Source organism: Leptonotus elevatus, chromosome 2, assembly GCF_054856555.1.
Source record: "Leptonotus elevatus isolate MCC_2025b chromosome 2, RoL_Lele_1.0, whole genome shotgun sequence".
Taxonomy (NCBI): Eukaryota; Metazoa; Chordata; class Actinopteri; order Syngnathiformes; family Syngnathidae; genus Leptonotus; species Leptonotus elevatus.
This window is the reverse complement of record NC_141240.1, coordinates 32,822,714-32,839,369: the sequence shown is the minus strand read 5'-3', so window position 1 is coordinate 32,839,369 and position 16,656 is coordinate 32,822,714. Positions and strand designations below refer to the sequence as shown.

Below are 16,656 nucleotides of genomic sequence, written 5' to 3'. Positions count from 1 at the left end.
TTCGGCTGCAAATTCATTGCATCACTTCATGATGAAAGAAATACAAGATATAGTGAAAAGATGAAAATCAAGATATATCCCAGCATAAAAGCACAACAAATGGAAAAAAAAATGCATTGAAAGCAAGGCGGGGAAAAGAAGGCTGATCAGTGATCGAGTTTGATAAAAGTAGTCTACAGTCGGCCGGCGCTATTTGTGGGGGAAAGCGACTGGCCTGGCCAACGTATAGCGAAATACGACGTATAATTGATACCAATTGAAATATATGGGGGATTTTTTGGGGGTGAAAATTCCTGATAAACATTTAATATGATGCATTGTTGATTCGATCGGACAAACAAATCCATTACTGCCCAATCACGGATTTTGTATCAAATTCAAAATAACATCCGATTCCGATCCTGCCGATCAGATCGGCATGAAGTCGAGTATTGGATTTATGAAAAATGAGCGGTTAATAATAAAGTTTTGTGAGAAAACCTATGTGTGGGCTTCTCAAACTGGGCTCTAAAATTTCACACCTACATATTTTTTGTAATTTTTATTCGACACACGTCAAATACAATACAAACAAATTTCACGCCTACACATGGGGATGCATAGTTGGGCGTGAAGGTGAACCACACATTTTCTGACTTTGACCCCTCTGTGGGCCCCCCCAATTTTATTTCACATCAAAGTGTATTACAAAACCAGTTTTCCCCAATGACTGTTTATTAACCAGTTATGATTGTTTATTGACTATTGTTTTTAGTGACGAAGGAAATGATGTACTCACCAACATTTTTTAATCTGATTCAGTGATGGTCATTGTTTTCCAAAGTAAAAGCAAATATTTACAAATATGTTATTTCAATTAAAAACAAAAGATATTCAGTCTACTTTGATGAAGGATTATAGAAATCAGAGAATAATTACTGTTGAGAGGCTGAAAATGAAGAATTGGACAATTTTAAGTTAAACAATGCCTCTAAATGATTACTCGATTATGAACTCTTTTACCACCAAAAACGTTTAATGACGTATACTAAAATCCAAATGAATGTCGCCAAAAACGTTAATTGACGTTTACTATGGGTTTTTATTGTCAATGGGCAGTGGAACGTCTTGTGCAGCGCTGCCTTGTCATTGTGGTTGTAAAATCTCAAAACACCCACTAACTATGACCAGCAGATGGCAGCATTGTCTCTCTTTTCAACGGGCTCCCAAGAGTATGGAATTACACTGAAACATGACCAATCTGATGAAATAGAACGTTTTCAAGAAAGCCTTTGTCACATTAAATCTAATTCACATAGCGTCACTAAACAAAAATATTTGTGTCAAAGTCACGGTTGTGCAGAAAATGTATCTTTTCACAAAAAGCCTATTTTCTCCTTATCTTTTCAATTTTCGCTCAATGTCACTCAAATTCCCTATTTTCAAATGGTGATTACTAAAGAATGGAATAAAGTAGAAACTTACTTCTTCTTTTTTTTTTTATAATAAAAGAATGGAACGCGATCTTTCATGTGCCAACCATGTGTATGTAGTCAGAGCACACAATATTGCCTTGAAAGGCGAGTTAAAATGCTCGAAATCGGCTGGAACTGTCGTTTTTTTTTTTTTTTTTTTTTAAAATAACGTGTGGCAGTAAAAGAGTTAAAATAGTTGTCAATTAATTTGATAATGGATTGTGTTGATTAATTTTGACAACTCTAAAATGTAACCCCTGCGACCCTTGTGAGGACAAGTGGTTAAGAAAATGGATGGATGGATAAAATGTAACCTGTTTTCTCGAGCTGCTCTTGAACGCATCACAAATGGTTGCCGGCATCTTTTCATCTCCGCTGGAGCGAGGATTGCACTAATTCCTTCTTCTTCTTTTTTTTTGCACTCATCCCTAATCCGCGCGTGGCGTTAAAAGGCGGCGCGACGCCTCGAGGGGGGGCCCTTAGAGCTCGGCTTCGCCCTTTGGCTCGCTCACCCCGCGTTCCGGAAAAATACCACGGCGTCTCGCCATGAACGGCACCGAAGGCCCCAACTTTTACGTGCCCATGTCCAACAAGACGGGGCTGGTGCGCAGCCCCTTCGAGTACCCGCAGTACTACCTGGCCGAGCCTTGGAAGTACTCGCTGGTGGCGGCGTACATGCTCTTCCTCATCGTCACCACCTTCCCCATCAACTTCCTGACGCTCTACGTGACGCTCGAGCACAAGAAGCTGAGGACGCCCCTCAACTACCTGTTGCTCAACCTGGCCGTGGCCGACCTCTTCATGGTACTCGGGGGCTTCACCGTCACGCTCTACACCTCCCTGCACGGCTACTTCAAGTTGGGCGTCGCCGGCTGCAACGTGGAAGGATTCTTCGCCACTCTCGGAGGTCGGGACGCGTTGACGTGTTGGCGCGTTGTGGTGGCGTGTCATCACGTGTCGCTGCTGTTGTGTTGTAGGAGAGGTGGCCTTGTGGTCGCTGGTGGTTTTGGCCATCGAGCGCTACGTGGTGGTGTGCAAACCGATGAGCAACTTCCGCTTTGGGGAGAAGCACGCCATCTGCGGGCTGGCGCTCACCTGGATCATGGCTTTGACCTGCGCATTGCCTCCCCTGCTCGGATGGTCGCGGTATGTTTTTTTTTCCACGCTCCGATGTAAACGTTCCGGTTCTGAATTTTGTGGCGTGAATGTCAACGGGGACTTTCTCCTGCTTCCTTCCGCATTCCAAAAACAGGTGAGCTTCATTCAAAACTCTTCGTCAGGGGTTGTGTAGTGGCACACAGGCTCCCTCTAGTGGTACGTGTAAGAATTACTCAATTAATCCTTCCAATTGTACATAATGGTACAGTGGCAATTATTATTATTTTTTTAATCATTGCATTGAATATTTTTAAACAGTTTACGAACTATTTAGGTACAATGTGCATTTAAATACAGCTTCTAGTTCTTACAGTAAAGTTATAGAGTTACAGCGGCTTACTTGCAATAATATGAAATATACTTATATGGAGACAAACAGACAATTTGGAGTCTTCAGCGGTGCGAACGTGCATGTTTTGGAATATGGGAAGAAGCCCGAGTGCGCAATCTACAACTGCTTTATTTCATGACATGTAATGGAAATTATCAAATCAAGCAATAATTGCTCAATGAATTATTGTTGGATTCATTAGCAATCAAAACAAACTATTATTGTGGATTTTTTAATATATATATTTTTTATAACCTCGTCATTGTGTCCATTGTGCTGAGGCCCCGAGTGGCGTGTGCGTGTGCGCACGCAGGTACATCCCCGAGGGAATGCAGTGCTCGTGCGGCATCGACTACTACACGCCCAAACCGGGGATCAACAACGCCTCGTTTGTCGTCTACATGTTCGTCCTCCATTTCGTCGTCCCGCTCGTCATCATTTTCTTCTGCTACAGCCGCCTGCTGTGCACCGTCAGAGCGGTAACACACACGCACACGCGCGCGCACACACACACACAGATGATGAAGATTGAAATTGTCATTAACTCATTCACTCCCAGCCATTTTCTCTGAAGCAACCCCCTTCACTCCTGGCTGTTTTACTGGATATTGAGAGATTTTGCAAGGCCCACAGAATATTGTGTTCTATTACTGTAAAAACATGGAACCTAGCAAAAGAAAGATTAGAATCTGTTCTTTCATCAGGAAAAAAAAGTATATTTCTATCGGTTTCCATTTTTGCAGCAATTAGTATTAGAATATAGCTAAGTTTAATCATTATTCACAAATATGTTTCGAACTGTGGGTAAATTAGCTTTTTGCAAGATGGCCCTGGTTGATCTCTTATACTCTGCTGCCACCTGCTGGCCGTTTCTGTAATAACTACCATTGCTTTATGCATTCTCTTCAGTTCAGAGGCTGCAAAAGCCTTATGTGTGCTCTAGCATAAAAAAAACGTATAAATGCGTCTTTGGGAGCATGGCAATTTTTAAAATGCAACGTTTTTGGGAGCAAATTAGTTAAGGTGATATTTCCTTTTTTCTGCAATGCAATATTTCCTGTTCCTGGGATTATGTTCTCAAAAATACCTGCAATAGGTGAAATCAGTTTTATTTTGACATTTGTTATATATACTGTAAAAGCCCTCAGCACACACTTTATACATTTATTTCTCAGGCATTCACATTTTGTCACATATCTCTCGTTTAAAGCTGCTCAGTGTAGAAAATTTCCCCAAAATACATTAGCTGTTTTATTTGAACATTTATGACTCAAACATCTTCTAATTAGTAGATTAACACTTTAGCTGATCACAATTCGGGTTTGAATTTCATGTTCACGGATATGACATCATGCGCATATTGTGTACGGGCAGAAGGGAGTGTGCAGTTTCACTTTTCAGCCACACGAGGCAGTAGTGATTCGAAATAGAATTTTCTGCATTGAGCAGCTTTAAAGACTTTCAATGTTTGAACATTGATAGATTTGAATAACTCGGTCCACGACAGTGGGGAAAAAAAAGCATGCAAGATTGCACAAAAACTATTTACGAAACAGTGAGGCCGTGAAAGGTGAACCTCGTTATAGCAATGGAACTTTGCATTGGGAAAAATGTCATTGAAGTAAAGTCAATCTTAGCTCTATGTATTTATTCAAAAAACAACAACTTTACTTTGTGTTGTTGTGGAGGCTTATATTTAAAAAATAAAAAAAAGAAGCAATTTTTCAAGCTAAGTGGCAATCTGCGAGCTTGTTTGGCCGGCCTCCGATTAGTGCTCGTCTCAAGGACAGCGGAGGAGAGCAGGAAAGCTTTTTGCCAGCTTGGAGCCGAGGCGTCCGGGTGCTGCCTCACTGTGTCACCCTCATGAATAATAAGCCACTAAGCCTTCATAATTCATGCCTTCATCCTCAACTACTCTTGTTCCAAGTGTAAGCAGGACTTGTGACAAAAAGTGCTTAGTGCATGTGTTTGCCATTGTCAGCATTTGCGGAGGTTGACGAGTAGAAAGCACAAATTCAAACGCCGCGAGTCAAGCGGTGGCGAGCATTTTGCGTACTTGTTGACGCGCAGGCGGCGCAGCAGCAGCAGGAGTCGGAAAGCACGCAGCGGGCCGAGAAGGAGGTGACCCGCATGGTGGTGGTGATGGTGATCTCCTTCCTGGTGTGCTGGCTGCCCTACGCCAGCGTGGCCTGGTACATCTTCGTCAACCAGGGTGCCCAATTCGGGCCCGTCTTCATGACGGCGCCCGCATTCTTCGCCAAGAGCGCCGCCCTCTACAACCCCGTCATCTACATCCTGCTCAACAAGCAGGTAATAGCAAATATAACGTTTAATTCTTTTTAACACAAATCTCCACTGCTGGCAAAATGCCGGCAAGCAAACGTAAGCAAGCGGTGAAGGGACGTTTGTTTGTAGGTCCACGCTCGGGCCCCACGCGGCGGCCATCACGTAAACCTGGGGGTTAGGGCGGGGGTGTCTCACGTGACTGTTTTGTTCCTTCAGTTCCGCAACTGCATGATCACCACCGTGTGCTGCGGCAAGAACCCGTTCGGAGATGATGACGACGCATCATCGGCCGCCACTCTCTCCAAAACTCAGACTTTGTCAATTGCCTCCAGTCAGGTGGCCCCCGCTTGAGCCCCCCGCCCCCCCCCCCCCCCCCCCCCCAAGTTTCCCATCTCAGAAGCCATCGTCACTGCCGGCAGGCTGGAATGAAACTTTGCTCTTGCAATTTTACTACCTTTTTTTCTTTCTTTATAGCTTCTCCCGCTAGTCGCTCTTGTTAGCCACTCCAGCCTTTGTCTCCAATTTATTCGCTCGGTTGTCAGCGTCGCTCGCCGGGTTTCACACCAGCTGCCATGTTTGCCGAGATGCTCGTTTGCTCACGCAAAATAAGAATTGGTGGAAGGCTTTCAAAGTGTGGTCTCTGAGCCACCGTAGTGTGTGTTTGGAAATGCATGCGCTTTGGCTGCATTCTGTGTTATAGTGACATCTAGTGGTCAACTATTGCACACTGTCACTGCTCGCCAAAAAAAAACACTTTTTTTTTGTTGTGGATTTTCCAAATGGGTCAATTTAACCCGCATAACAGGAGGGCAGGTCAACTTTTCAGGTCCAGAGAAATATTTCCACAAAATGGGGGCTTGTTGATCGAACGCCAAATAAATGTCACTAGCTTATACTAGCATAGTTGCCTTGTGCCTCCATTCAGCCTTTGCCATGACCTGCACATCTGACAATCTATACGAACATCAAGAAACTACACTTTTAGACTAATAATGTGCATTTGGGGGGGGGGGGGGTAAATGAACATCAGTCTTCATGACCTGCATGAGTAAAAAAAAAAAAAAAAAAAACTATTCAAATCATTGAGCCTCAAAGCTTCACATCATTTGCAGAGGTCGCCTTGCCTCACCTGTGAAACTTCCAAAGGAGCACAATAGGATCTAGAACATTTACGGACATGACCTGATTTTCAAAATTATAAACCGCGACACCATCATTTCAGTTTGCTGTTGTGTCTGTGACCGGCAACCGCAGCATTAGGCCAGTAGTACTACATTTCCCATGATTCTTAGTAGTTCTACTAACAGTATGATGATTAGATGCGGATGCAAGGAGTGCTTTTCCAAAACTAAAAGCACGCGGAAGAGCACCTGCAAGCTGGAACGTGCGCTTGTGTTACTTTGGCCTCGTGTCAGGTTAGTGGACAAGTGAAACCGTGGAGTGGGGAGGGGTCCTCCACGCGAACAGCTTCTCAGACATCTCTCACAAAGACCATTGTTTCCAGGTGTCGGCACCAAACCTTCAAAAAACGAAAAGCCATTCCACTAACCGTATTTATTTATTTAATTATTCATTGATTTTGGTGTTGAGGGCACTTCCTGCATCGGTTGTAGCTCGAACCTGGCTGAACCCCCCCCCCCCCCCCCCTCCCTCCCTCAGTAGTACCGTACTGCGACAACAAATGTTTCTTGAAATTTGACATAAACACAAACAACCTTCCCATTTTCAAACTAGTGGCCGTATTTCCAGCTTGTTTGGTCGTCCACAATGAAAACGTGACTTTCGTCCCTCCCCAAGAATGTCTTACGGTTCAGGTTGTAAATTGTTGCCCTTTTATTACACTCGTTCCATAATGTACAGTTGTTGGTCATTGCCTTTTAGTTAGGAATAGCGATTCAACCACCACCTTTCTTTGATTATACTTTAACGATCAGTTTCGTTGCATGTAGCGTGAGTGAATGTTGCATTTATTGTCTTGCCTGATGTTGCTGGCTTTTGCATTTTATGAAGTAAAGTTCTCCATCCAAAACGTACGTACCTGTCATGTTTGTGACTTGCCATCATTACAATACAGTAACACACATTGACTTTGAAATGTAACTTGATTACTATGGAGGACCCCCCCCCCCCCCAAAAAAAAGCCAATAAATAAATAAGAGTGAAAATAAAAACAGTTACAAAAATATAATTAAAAAAATAAATCCATCACGGCCGTTCTCGCTGCTGTCTTATAAGTTCCCTTTCCTCCAATCAGAAACTCGGACATCACGTAACGACCCCGACGTTTCCCTGAACCTGCTTGGACCCCTTTCACACTGCGTTGCTCTGGACTGTTGACTGCAAGTATTTTAGTAAGTCCTCAAGCCTCGCTGTCTCCTCTTACTTCTGCCCATCTTCGCTTCTCTCTCTCTCTCTTAAAAGGAACCCCGAATGTAATGACAAGTTTGGTTGTTGCTAACATAACTATGAGATTGATTTTTCAAAAAAAAAAAATCCAGTTTAAAGGTCCCATAGTATGAAAATGCACTTTAGTGGGGTTTTCTATTCATAATATGCATCCTTGGCCTGTCTACAATCCAACCAGGTATGAAAATCGACAATCAAACATCAGCAAAAGCAGCAAAAAAAAAAAAAAAAAAAAATTCAATTATTATTAATTCAAAATTTTGGGATGTATACATGTTAATTTATGTACATACTGTATATATTTATGTTTATACTGTATGTGCTTTCACATGACATGCCATATTCTTGAAGTACTGTATTTGACTGCATTTGATGTCATCCGTTTTAAATATTGGCAATACAGTGGCACTCCAATCACTCAATGTAACGTCGCTTGAGTGTGCGTGCATGTCTCTGCTCTTCTCCATTCCGCTCCCAATTAGTCAAATGCGTAATCAAATACTACAAACTGGGTACAAAACAATTCACACTCCACTTATTTTTAAGGGAAATATCAAAAATGCGCCACAACCTGTGTCTGTTGCTCTGTCAGTCATCTGAGCTTTTTTTCTATATATATATATATATATATATATATATATATATATATATATATATATATATTATTTTTTTTTTAGGCACCGGTACTAAGAAAAAAATAATTTTTCTTCTTTTTTTTTTAGGTTTGCATACTCTTGTTAACAAAAGTGGAAAAAAATGTGAAACTAAAATAAATTGTTCAAATTAATTTTTGACGTCTATAGTCGTCAATGGCAGTGAATGAGTTAAACTGGAAATGTAAAAAAAATTATGCATCTCATGTTATGTTAGTAACAACCAAATAAATAATATAGCGCAAACTTGTAGCCTATCAAATAATGCACTTTTTTCCCCCACTATTTCAAAAAAAAAAGGCCATTGTGACATCTGGCAGAATAAAGAACGGTGGAACAGACACAATCAAAGCCTAAATACTTTTATTTCACCCACTCTCACAAATCATTTGGCATCACAAATACACTCAAATGGCACGAGATTTGCCTTGAGATAATACGCAGGTCACATTTTGTCATAAATGTACATTTCCCTCTATTTTGGTCCAAAACGACGCGCGGACGGCTTCAATACTTGGATCGCGTTGTGACGACTTCCCGGTGAGCCGCTGCACTCGTCTCCACTTCACCCGCAAAGCACATTGGGACAAAAAGTTCAAAGCACCGACGGTGGGGAGTCACACCTGAGAACGTTGCAGGCTTTACGGACGACTTGAATCACCGCCGTCTCCTCCGCACGGACGGACGGACGGCCACGTCAAAGCATTACAACACATCTATAAATATTGCTATGGACATTATAATACAGTGCAGTGCATCATTGGCTCGTTCCCTCAGGGAAAGGTTCAGTGCATTAAGACCGGCGGGGCTTCAAGTCCCGCTAACTCTCCGAAAGTCTCATCCCGGGCCGCGCGCGTCGGGAAGCCTTTCAAGATGCGGCCGCCGTCCTCGCTACCTTTCACTCCTGGCGCGACGGCAATGGCGGCGAAACAGACTCAGGCCTCGCTGGAACACTCGTAAATGTTGTCCTCCACCAGGGCCACCACCTGCTCGAATTTGTGCTGCAGTTGAGTGCGACGCGCCGTCGGGTTGCACTCCAGGGCGTTCGCCACCTGAACGCGACGACAGCGCGGCAAGTGATGTGTTAATTTTTATCAGCCGTTTTGACATTTTGTCTCAGTTTTAGTCCAATTTCAATCACACTTGTTAGTTTGGATCAAAGTTGGTCAACTTCATCCCATTTTTATTTAGTCAACTTTTAGCCGACTAAGTCGAGCATTGTAGTCTTTTTTTGTTTGTCCAAAAAAAACATAATTTTAGTCAATCATGTTACCCTTTTGTCAGCAAATAATATTGAACATTTCCATATAATCTAAAACTGCTATTTTTTTTAATTTAAAATAACTTGGCTATTATGACTCCATGCTACAAGCTAATAAGATAGCTGGCATTAGCTAGCGGTCGGATTAACATGGTTTGAACGTTATAACTGTTTGAATTATGTTACGTTGCACTCGCTCGCTGCAGATTTGAAACTGTGTTAGTGACAGATTAGCAGAGACAGAATTGTACAAAATCATAATTATCGTCTCATCTTTGTGAACTAAAATGTCCTTAGATTTTAGTGCAGTCTTTATGAACTCATTTGCTCAGACTGATTATCTTCTTGCGTGTAATCAAAATAAGACATTTTACTTTGGAAAAACATAAATTACCCTTTTTTTTTTTTTTTAATCACTATACAAGTATGAAGTACGAAATCAACACCAATCACCGGTTAATAATAAGTAATCAGGTAAAAAATGCTTTTGTAATACAATTGAATGCAAAATAAAAATGAATCCGATTAGTCGATTAATCGATTGAATAATCGCTAGATTAATCTATTCTAAAAATATTCAATCGTGACAGCACTGGTGGCGACCGGCCAGCTAATGAGGCAACCGAGCTTTCAAAAGCGGCGAAAACCTTGCTTTCATTTCCATCATGCGATCTTAAGTGGGATTTTCTGCAAAAACAATTCGGAATAACTCGGGGCCTCCCACGACCCCAAGATGGCCGCCTCTCGTTGAAGAGAAACACATGCTAACTACGACGACGACTTTCAGCGTGACGGCGAGTTTTGTTTTGATGCGTCTCCATGACAGTATGTCCAAATATGGCTTCAGCTTTTGGGCCGGCCGATGTCGAAGGAACTCCTACCTGGTTTCTGTATTTCTTGGCGTATTTGTAGATCTCCGTCAAGGCCAGGTTGGTGTTGAATTCATTTCTGTACTTCTGCAAAAGATTTTCGACGTCAGACCAAACGGTTGGCGTCACGTGCGCGCGAGGGCGCGACTTACCCGAGACTCCTCGGCTAGGTGAGCGTTCATCTCCTGCTCGCTGAGAGGCGCCATTTCCTGGATCTGCTGGTAGTAGCACTGCACCCTCTTCTTGTACTCTGGGATTTCTTTGGCGTACAGCAGCTTGTTGGTGGGAGAATCCTGCAAAAAAAAAAAAACGACAACCTTTCAATGCAAACAACTTCGTCAAATGGACGTCACGTCCGTCAACTTGACGGAGGAATTCCCGCCGTGCTCCGCTCTGCACTTGCTGCCTGGCTGGCGCTCGCTCGAGCAGAACGCAAAGTCGGTTGTGGGCGCATTCGACTTTTAATGGTGACTATGGCGAACGGACGAAGGGGATGGTGGAGGAAAAAGTAGGACAGGGGATGGGGATGGGGAGGGGGGAGCAGCAAATGTGCTTACAGCACAAATCGTGTCATACGTTATTTGTGTAACATGACGTGTGTGTGTGTGTGTGTGTGCGTGCGTGCGTGAAGTGGGTCCTTCTGATAACGAAGCATCCCGCTTCCTGTCCGCAAGGTCACTTCCTGCCGTCTGCCCATCTGTTTGCCAACCCCGCCTGTGACCTCTCACCCCTGCGTGAGCGTGCATCGTGCCAGATAAGAGGGTTTCCGTGGAAACGGGGGGGGTGCATGGCTTCGTTTGATGTGGCTAATCCAGACCCCGCGTGCCCTGCTGGTACACCACTTGCAGAAAATCTGGAGGTGTGGTGAGTATGGAAAGAATTGGCTTTGGGCGTTATATATATATAGAAAATGGAAGTGTATTCGGTTAGACTTAAATAAAAACAAACATTTATTAACACTGGATTATTTTATAGGATTGCATTTTTGATGTGGGAAGAGAGAGTCCTTGCCTGCTCTCAAAATTGTTGGCCAAACAAGCTTTCCCAGAGTCAAGTAGATCACGGGATAACGAGCAACGCTCAATGGAACGCCATGAGTTGCTCCACGTGTTGGTTTTATGCTGCATTCGAGGAAGTCGGACTTTTCCGACGTCATACCAGAACGTGTGCAAAGGAACGCCCCTTTGAACTCAGAAACCCAAGTTGCAAAGTCGAGAAAAAAAACAACAAAGAAATGGATCCGACTCAGCCATCTTTGTTGTTTACGTTGGCTACGAATGCTTTGAGGTCAGAATGGGAGAATCCAAATTTGGATAGATCTGACCTTCCACCTTCCTTGAATGCAGCATTAGTGCGGTCAGTTTCAAAAGTGACTGGAAGGGAATGGATGGTGACTGATTTGGGTTGTATTCAATTGAGGATTTATTCATTTATTTGATAAAACATTTACAAACAAACGTATCCGGACTGCTAGTTACCATGGAAGAGCGCTAAGAGCTAGCGCGCTAGGCCAGCACATTTGCTATATTTTGCCTACGGGAATATTTATTTTTTATTTATTTTTTTTGCGTAGTTGACATCACATTACGAAAATGTATGCGTGCTATTGATCCATCCATCCGCCATGGACAAGTGGTTAGCGTGTCTGCCTCAATTCTTGGATTTGATTTGCAGGTGCTCAGGCTTCCTCCAGCATTCCAAAAGTATGCATATTAAAGCAGCTATAATACTGTAAAGACCAGACAAATATGTAAAAATATACACTGCATTAAAAAAAAAAAAAGATTAGTAAAACATTTTTGGTATTGGAGTAATCCAAAAGTAATTTAAAGTACTTAAATTACATGACTTTAATATTATACTTGGATTACCCGATTACTGACTACATTTTAAAACCGATAACTAGTAACTGTATCGGAATACATTTTTACAAGTAACCCTTTCAACCCTGCCTTTGTTTCGATACACGCTTGTCGTTCCAGGTTTAACTATCAATGTGGGGGTGGACTTGAAATTGTGGTGACATTTTGGTGGTCCCCAAAAGTTCAGACCTCTTTTTTGAGGGTCAAGACTTGGTTTTAGAGTTTAGGTTGGAATTGGGTTATGGTTGAGGTTAGGGTAAGGAATAGGGGTAGGAAGTACATTATGTCAATGAGATGTCCCCACGATGATTCAAATACAAGTGTGTGTGTGTGTGGTCTTGGTTTTTTTACATAGTGGGGCTAACATTTCAGGATTTCACAGAGTTGTGGGGCCCACCCGTCCATGTGGCCCCACAGGTTTAGACCTCTTTTTGAGGGTCAAGAGTTGGTTTTAGAGTTTAGGTATGAATTGGGTTATGGTTGAGGTTAGGGTAAGGAATAGGGGTAGGCCATCATTTTTGATGGTTGGGGTTAGGGGAAGGGGCTAGGAAATGCATTATGTCAATGAGATGGCCCCACACAGATAGTAAAACAAACATGTGTGTGTGAGTTTATATCACATCATGGGGACCATTTTCTGAGTTTTTAGTATCATTGTGGGTGATTTTTTTTTTTGTGATTTTTTTTTAATGATTTTTTTTCCTGTTTCCTGTAAAAAAAAAAACGTATGATGCACACAATGTTACAATCAGAAGTGTTGAAAATAACTTGCCATCTTTGATGATGCAATGTTGTTTAACAAATTAATGAACACACCATTTTTTTGGGGGGGGGGTTCTCCTGACAAGTGATGTTTTTAAAGTACGGGGATTCTGCCTAACATCAGTACATATTAAAAAAAATATATATATAATAATGTGTGGGTTGGCTGAGGAAGCCCCATGAAAAAAAAAAGTGCAAGGAGAGTAAAGGAGTAAATTCAAGGAGGATGATCATTTGCTGACTGCTGGATTCCCGCCAGGGAAGGAAGCCAGTCAGGGAGAGACAGGAAGCAGAGCGTGTTCACAGGGTCACAGTGTCGGAGGGATGAGACACATTTGTGAACAGTGAAGTCACAATTGAGCTTAGACACACACGAACACGCACACACACACGCACTCACACACACACACACGTGCTTGTGACCTTGGATCAGTGGGCCAGCCTGATAGTAGACAAGGTGAAGTAGACGGAGCTGACAGTCTGACGGCTCGGGGGATTGCCGAGGTCAAAGTTTGTTCCCACTCCCCAATCTTACGTATGTTGGCGTCTGATTGATTGCTCTGTGTGGCATCGACATTCTGTACGTAGACAGTGTCGACTTAGTGTTCATTTTATCAGACAGTTTTAAAATTAGTCTCAGTTTTAGTCCAGTTTCAATCGCATTTGTTTGTTTTTTCATAGGTGGTCAACCTCATCCCGTCAACTTTTAGTCGACTATAAATCTAGCATTTTAGTACAAGAAAACCGGATTTTATTCATCTAATTTTATGAACTGTCGACATTATAGTCTAGTTTTAGTTAGGACAATCATTTTACCCGTGTATATTTTTTGTCAGCAGATTATGTTATTTTTTTTCTCATCTTTTAGATTATAAACAACTTCACACACAATTACAGTGGCTACTATGGCTCCATGCTATGTTAGCTAGCGTTAGTTAGCGGTTGGATTAACATTTTTGTTGGAACGTAATAGCTATTGGATTATTTTCTTTTTCTTTTTTTTACCTTTCCCTGTGAATCCGGTTAGCATGTTGCACTCTCGAGCTGCAGATTTGAAAGGGGGTGTGTCAATATGTGTCACATGACAGTAACAGTATAATCATATAATTTTCATCTTGTCTTCATTAGTCGACAAAAATGCATAACTATTAGTTATTAGTCTAGTCTAGTTTTCGTTTTTGTGTTGCCGAAAATATTTTTCTTTAGTATTCGCTAACGAAATTAGCACTCGTGTAGACGGGCTGTTTTGTTGATAGGAAAGGATGCGTTTGGTCCGGTAGCGATTCTCGGCAGATTTGGTGAGCTCCAGAACGTACTGACCTTGCCCAGCTGCAGGTCGGACACAGAGCAGGCGTCGATGAAGGCCTGCGCGATGACGGACAGGCACGCGTCCATGTGATCCGTCTTGTCCACGTCAAAGACAAACTGGGGGTTCTTCAGGATATTGACCCAGAATCGCAGCGGTAAACTGCGCATGCGCGGGGGAGGGGACGAAGGGAGGGGTCTTCAAAACCTTGCGCCTGAACCAGCGCGGGACTTGCATGACTTTGCTCACCTGTTGGTTTTCCAGATGTGTAGCGTGTCCGGGTCCGTGATGCCCCGCTTGTCGGCCTGCTCCTCCAGAAAGTCAAAAAAGTATTTGACAGCCAGTGGGGGCCGTTCGGGGGGGATGCTGAGGATGGCCTGGAAGAGGTCATCCAGAAACTTCTGGAGAGTTCCCTGAGGAAGGAAAGACGAGCAGGTTTACCATAAACCTGCTGCAGAACAGAAAAATAGGAGACGACATCCACTCGGCTGTAACGTGTGGGCGTGTGCGTGGGTGGGCGGAGCTCACCTTGGTAGACAGAAGGCGCGTCAGGTAGATTTCAGGCAGCACCTTCTTGCGGTGGCTTTGCCTGTGCGACTTCTTGTTCTCCATCAGCTCGTCGTGCGGCAGCACCTGGAAGAGCGCAAGTCAACAGTGAGCGCGCGCTTTGCTCGTCCAGCGCCTCGCGAGGACGCTAAACGTTTTCCTCCTCACGACGGCGTCCGCAAACCACGTCAGGCCAGACAGAAAGTGAGACCACCAACAAATAAGGGAACGTCTGCCGCTTGCTGTGTCGAAGATCACGTATCTGGCTGCCTAAATGCAAATGTCAAAAACTTGAAAAGGGACTATTCACCCGGCAAATTGCGCTCCCAAGAACTCATTATTGTAAAGTCAAAGGGCTCGTATCTTGGCAGCGCTTATAAAAGAGCTTAAGCTGCATTAACGTCGCTCTTTCCCTGCCGCCGGCTTTCCTTTTCACCTCCGTTCACCCTCATTCTCTCCATCTCCACACACAGAAAAAGCAACACTTGAGCAGTAACTCACCAAGTGGACGTACTTTTCCGTGTCCAGATCTTTGGCTAGAGAGACAAAAGAAAGAAAGAAGAAACAATCAACAACCTGCAGAATGAGAGAGGTCAGGGGGGAGGGAAGCGGGCGGGACGAGACCGATCAGAGGGAGGAAAAAAGAAGTGAGAGGAGGTGAAGGTCGTCGGACATGCGGGGGGGGGGAGAAGATGATGCAGGTGGACGGTGGGCCGGAAGGGGAGCGAAGCCGTCAGACAACGTGAAGGGCAAAGATAGGAAGGAGCAGCAGATTGGGAGCGACAGACACAGAAAATCTACTCAAAGGAGAAGCTGACGCTCGGCCGGCTTTGGAAGCCGCCGCCGCGCCGTAAGCTTCCCCTTGATCGCCCGCCGGCGAAATGGCAATGAAAGGGAACGGCAACACAAAACAATTCTCTTCTCAAGTGTCAGCTGAATGTCACACACAAACACTTTGCATCTGTGTTGACGTGCGCCTTTAAGGGGCGTGGCCTAACGCGCGCTATCAGGAGTCAGTCGTATTTGCCCATTAGTTCCGTGCCGGCATCGGCGAGCAAAGAGCAATCTGATACTAAAATAAAGAATGTAAACAAATGCATTTGCATCTCCGATTGCTTGTCCTCAGGGGGCGGAGCTACGTGGTGGCCAAGGGTGGACATCTCTCAGGCCACCCCACATCTCGGGGAACATCTGACTTTCCTGTCATTTTTATTTAGTTGATTTATTGATTTCATTCATCTAGATGAAATTATATTGAAAGAACAAATTGAAAAGTGATTGAAATGAAAACGCGACTCAGTGAGCAGCGCAGGCTTACGAGGGTGCGCGCACGTAGTGAATGTTGCTTTTTCGGCAGGCTTCCTTCAGTGTTGCAAAACGTTGCAAAGACACTTGCCAAACGCTCCCAAACCGTCTTTATTCTCTCAAACCTTGTCGCCTGTTCAAAATTTGATGGAGATGGGTTTGGCGGAGGCGCAAACAATGACGTGTAATATGGCGAGAGTGCAATGCTTCTCAAATATTTTCTAGAGAATAATTTCCCCCCCTCCCTACCCAACACCACAACTCTCCGCGGTGACTATAAATAGTATTATTTGTCCAAACTGTTTGGAGTATAAATCTACATGACATTGTATCCTTATTAACATTAAAGAAAACAAGAAAGAAAGAAATGTAGATCAACTTTCTTTTGATCCCTGTGAAATATTTTCTCATGGTGTCTCTGAAGGGTTTGTTCACTGCACTTCATATTTTTTGCTCA

At 43.5% G+C, this 16,656-nt stretch overlaps 2 protein-coding genes across 2 annotated transcripts in view; one reads left to right on the top strand and one right to left on the bottom strand.

Annotated features, from left to right (window-relative positions):
* Positions 1-136: 136 nt before the first annotated feature.
* exorh (extra-ocular rhodopsin) lies at positions 137-6,207 on the top strand. Its single transcript, XM_086068354.1, has 5 exons — positions 137-2,361; positions 2,432-2,600; positions 3,257-3,422; positions 5,014-5,253; positions 5,446-6,207. The coding sequence occupies exons 1-5, from the start codon at positions 2,001-2,003 to the stop codon at positions 5,578-5,580; spliced, it is 1,071 nt and encodes a 356-aa protein (XP_085924480.1). The 5' UTR covers positions 137-2,000; the 3' UTR covers positions 5,581-6,207.
* A 2,427-nt stretch (positions 6,208-8,634) lies between these two features.
* plxnd1 (plexin D1) overlaps positions 8,635-16,656 on the bottom strand; it is an 83,890-nt gene continuing 75,868 nt past the window's right edge. Inside the window, exons 30-36 of the mRNA XM_086067118.1 lie at positions 15,396-15,430; positions 14,877-14,981; positions 14,598-14,761; positions 14,363-14,510; positions 10,571-10,711; positions 10,431-10,505; positions 8,635-9,340 (exon numbers count right to left, since the gene is read on the bottom strand). Coding sequence (XP_085923244.1) covers positions 9,224-9,340; positions 10,431-10,505; positions 10,571-10,711; positions 14,363-14,510; positions 14,598-14,761; positions 14,877-14,981; positions 15,396-15,430 — 785 coding nt within the window. The 3' untranslated portion in view covers positions 8,635-9,223. The remainder of the gene's footprint in view (positions 9,341-10,430; positions 10,506-10,570; positions 10,712-14,362; positions 14,511-14,597; positions 14,762-14,876; positions 14,982-15,395; positions 15,431-16,656) is intronic.

Bases quoted from the DNA above. Each gene is read 5' to 3' on its own strand.
- exorh (XM_086068354.1), top strand. From the start codon at position 2,001: ATGAACGGCACCGAAGGCCCCAACTTTTACGTGCCCATGTCCAACAAG. The intron at 2,362-2,431 runs GTCGGGACGCGT...GTTGTGTTGTAG, and splicing joins ATTCTTCGCCACTCTCGGAG to GAGAGGTGGCCTTGTGGTCG. The intron at 5,254-5,445 runs GTAATAGCAAAT...TTGTTCCTTCAG, and splicing joins ACATCCTGCTCAACAAGCAG to TTCCGCAACTGCATGATCAC.